This window comes from Sceloporus undulatus, chromosome 8, assembly GCF_019175285.1.
Source record: "Sceloporus undulatus isolate JIND9_A2432 ecotype Alabama chromosome 8, SceUnd_v1.1, whole genome shotgun sequence".
Lineage (NCBI taxonomy): Eukaryota > Metazoa > Chordata > Lepidosauria > Squamata > Phrynosomatidae > Sceloporus > Sceloporus undulatus.
Genome location: NC_056529.1, coordinates 1475805 through 1477384, shown reverse-complemented (window position 1 = coordinate 1477384; position 1580 = coordinate 1475805). Strand labels below are relative to the sequence as shown.

The 1580-nt window shown below is 67.8% G+C and overlaps 2 protein-coding genes across 2 annotated transcripts in view; one reads left to right on the top strand and one right to left on the bottom strand.

Moving 5' to 3' along the window:
- NSMCE1 (NSE1 homolog, SMC5-SMC6 complex component) overlaps window positions 1-49 on the top strand; it is a 6893-nt gene extending 6844 nt beyond the window's left edge. Inside the window, exon 7 of the mRNA XM_042437727.1 lies at window positions 4-49. Within this exon, the coding sequence (XP_042293661.1) occupies window positions 4-49 (46 nt within the window). The remainder of the gene's footprint in view (window positions 1-3) is intronic.
- On the bottom strand, window positions 17-1293 carry LOC121914579 (bifunctional peptidase and arginyl-hydroxylase JMJD5-like). The gene is made up of 2 exons (XM_042438117.1): window positions 1093-1293; window positions 17-756 (listed from the first exon to the last, which is right to left on the bottom strand). The coding sequence occupies exons 1-2, from the start codon at window positions 1133-1135 to the stop codon at window positions 134-136; spliced, it is 666 nt and encodes a 221-aa protein (XP_042294051.1). The 5' UTR covers window positions 1136-1293; the 3' UTR covers window positions 17-133.
- Between the last annotated feature and the right edge of the window lie 287 nt (window positions 1294-1580).

The window sequence follows — 1580 nt, the reverse complement described above, 5'->3', positions numbered from 1 at the left end:
CAGCCGCCAACGAACCTGCCTTGGCAAAGCAGCAGAGGGTGGGCTGTGACCTCCGGAAGGACCCCCCCCTGCCTCTCTTCCTGGCCAGAAAAGGGGGAGCCTCTGCTACCCTCCTTCCCGGGAAAGAGGGCTCTCAGGGGAACGTCACACATAGAAGCCCGGGGCGTACCTTGCAGGGGGGCTCCCCTTCGGTCACTGTCAGAGGCCGATGGGTCCCTGGGGGGTCTGGGTTCAGGTGTCGCTGGAGGATGGTGGCCATCTTGCCCAGAGCATTGTCCAGGACAGGCGCCCCCAGGAGCAGGCCCAGGTCACAGGCATGCAGGGCCTCGCGGGGAGAGCCTATGGGGCCCCGGCAGAGGCAGAGGGCGCGGAAGAGGCAGCCCCAGGCGAAGGCCCTCCTCCAGGCCGCCTTCACCTCGCGCCAGGGGCCCACCTGCAGCTGCTCCCAGGAAAAGTCACAGGCCGCTCGGCTGCACCCAAGGCAGGCCTCGCACTCAGGACCCGGCTGTGGGCCCACAGGCGCACGGAATAGCAGTGCCGCTGCCTGACGGAGCAACCCAACGACGCTGGGGGGCACCACAGAGCTCCCCTCCAGGCCCAGCGTCAGGCCCTCCGGGGATGAAGGGAGCAGCGCCCAAAGGGACCCCCACAGCCGCTCATCGGAGCCTCCGTCATCACCATGCAATGCAGCAGGGCAGGGAGCTGGATGCGCTTCTCTACTGGGATGGCTGCTGCTGCCTCCTCTTCCTTCTCCTCCTGTGCGGAAAGAAAGGATCAGTGAAGGAAAGAAGGAAGGAGGAGGAGAAAGGGAGACCCTGGAAGGACCCCTGCGGCACCCCATGGAACAGCTCCCAGCATCCCCCAGGTCCAAGGCTGCAGGGACCTCCACTCCTACTCCTCCTGGGGACTGCAGCTCCCAGTATCCCCCAGGTCCAGGGCTGCAGGGACCTCCACTCCTCCTCCTCCTCCTGGGGACTGCAGCTCCCAGCATCCTCCAGGGCCCTGGCTGCTGGGGCTGCGGGTGAGGGGACTCTGGGAGCCGCCCTGCCCTGCCCTGCCCTGCCCTCCTCCCTGGCCGCAGCCCCTGCGTGCCTCGGTCTGCCTGGGACTCTCCGCCGGCCGAAGGGCCCTCCATGGCGCTCACAGGGAGGGAGGGAGGGACGCGGAGTGCGCATGCGCCCGGCCCGCTCCCGTGCCCGGCCTGGATAGAGATAGGAAAGTATAGAGGCTCGCTGGCGGCTCCTCCTCGGAAACGGGCCACTGGAGGCTGTTCCCGGAAGGTCGGCGCTGCGCGTGAGTCTCTCTCTCTCTTGCTCACACATCTGTGGGCGCCACGCCGTGCGCCTGCTCCGCCTCGTCCTGCCAGTGCGCATGCGCGAGGTGTCTCCGCTCCGTGGTAGGCATTCCCGCCCTTCGACGCGCGTGCGGGCGAACGTGTGAATGCGTGCTCCTCCTGGAAGCTGGTGGCGAGACTGGCTCAGGTGTGCTCCCAGGGTTCCTTGCGTTTGAGCCGTGGCAGTTAAAGCGGATGGAGCCCCTCGCCCTTCCATGGGGGGCGCTTGGAGGGGCTGCCTTGGGGC

Bases quoted from the DNA above. Each gene is read 5' to 3' on its own strand.
- LOC121914579 (XM_042438117.1), bottom strand. From the start codon at position 1,135: ATGGAGGGCCCTTCGGCCGGCGGAGAGTCCCAGGCAGACCGAG. The intron at 757-1,092 runs GCACGCAGGGGC...CTTTCCGCACAG, and splicing joins AGAGTCCCAGGCAGACCGAG to GAGGAGAAGGAAGAGGAGGC.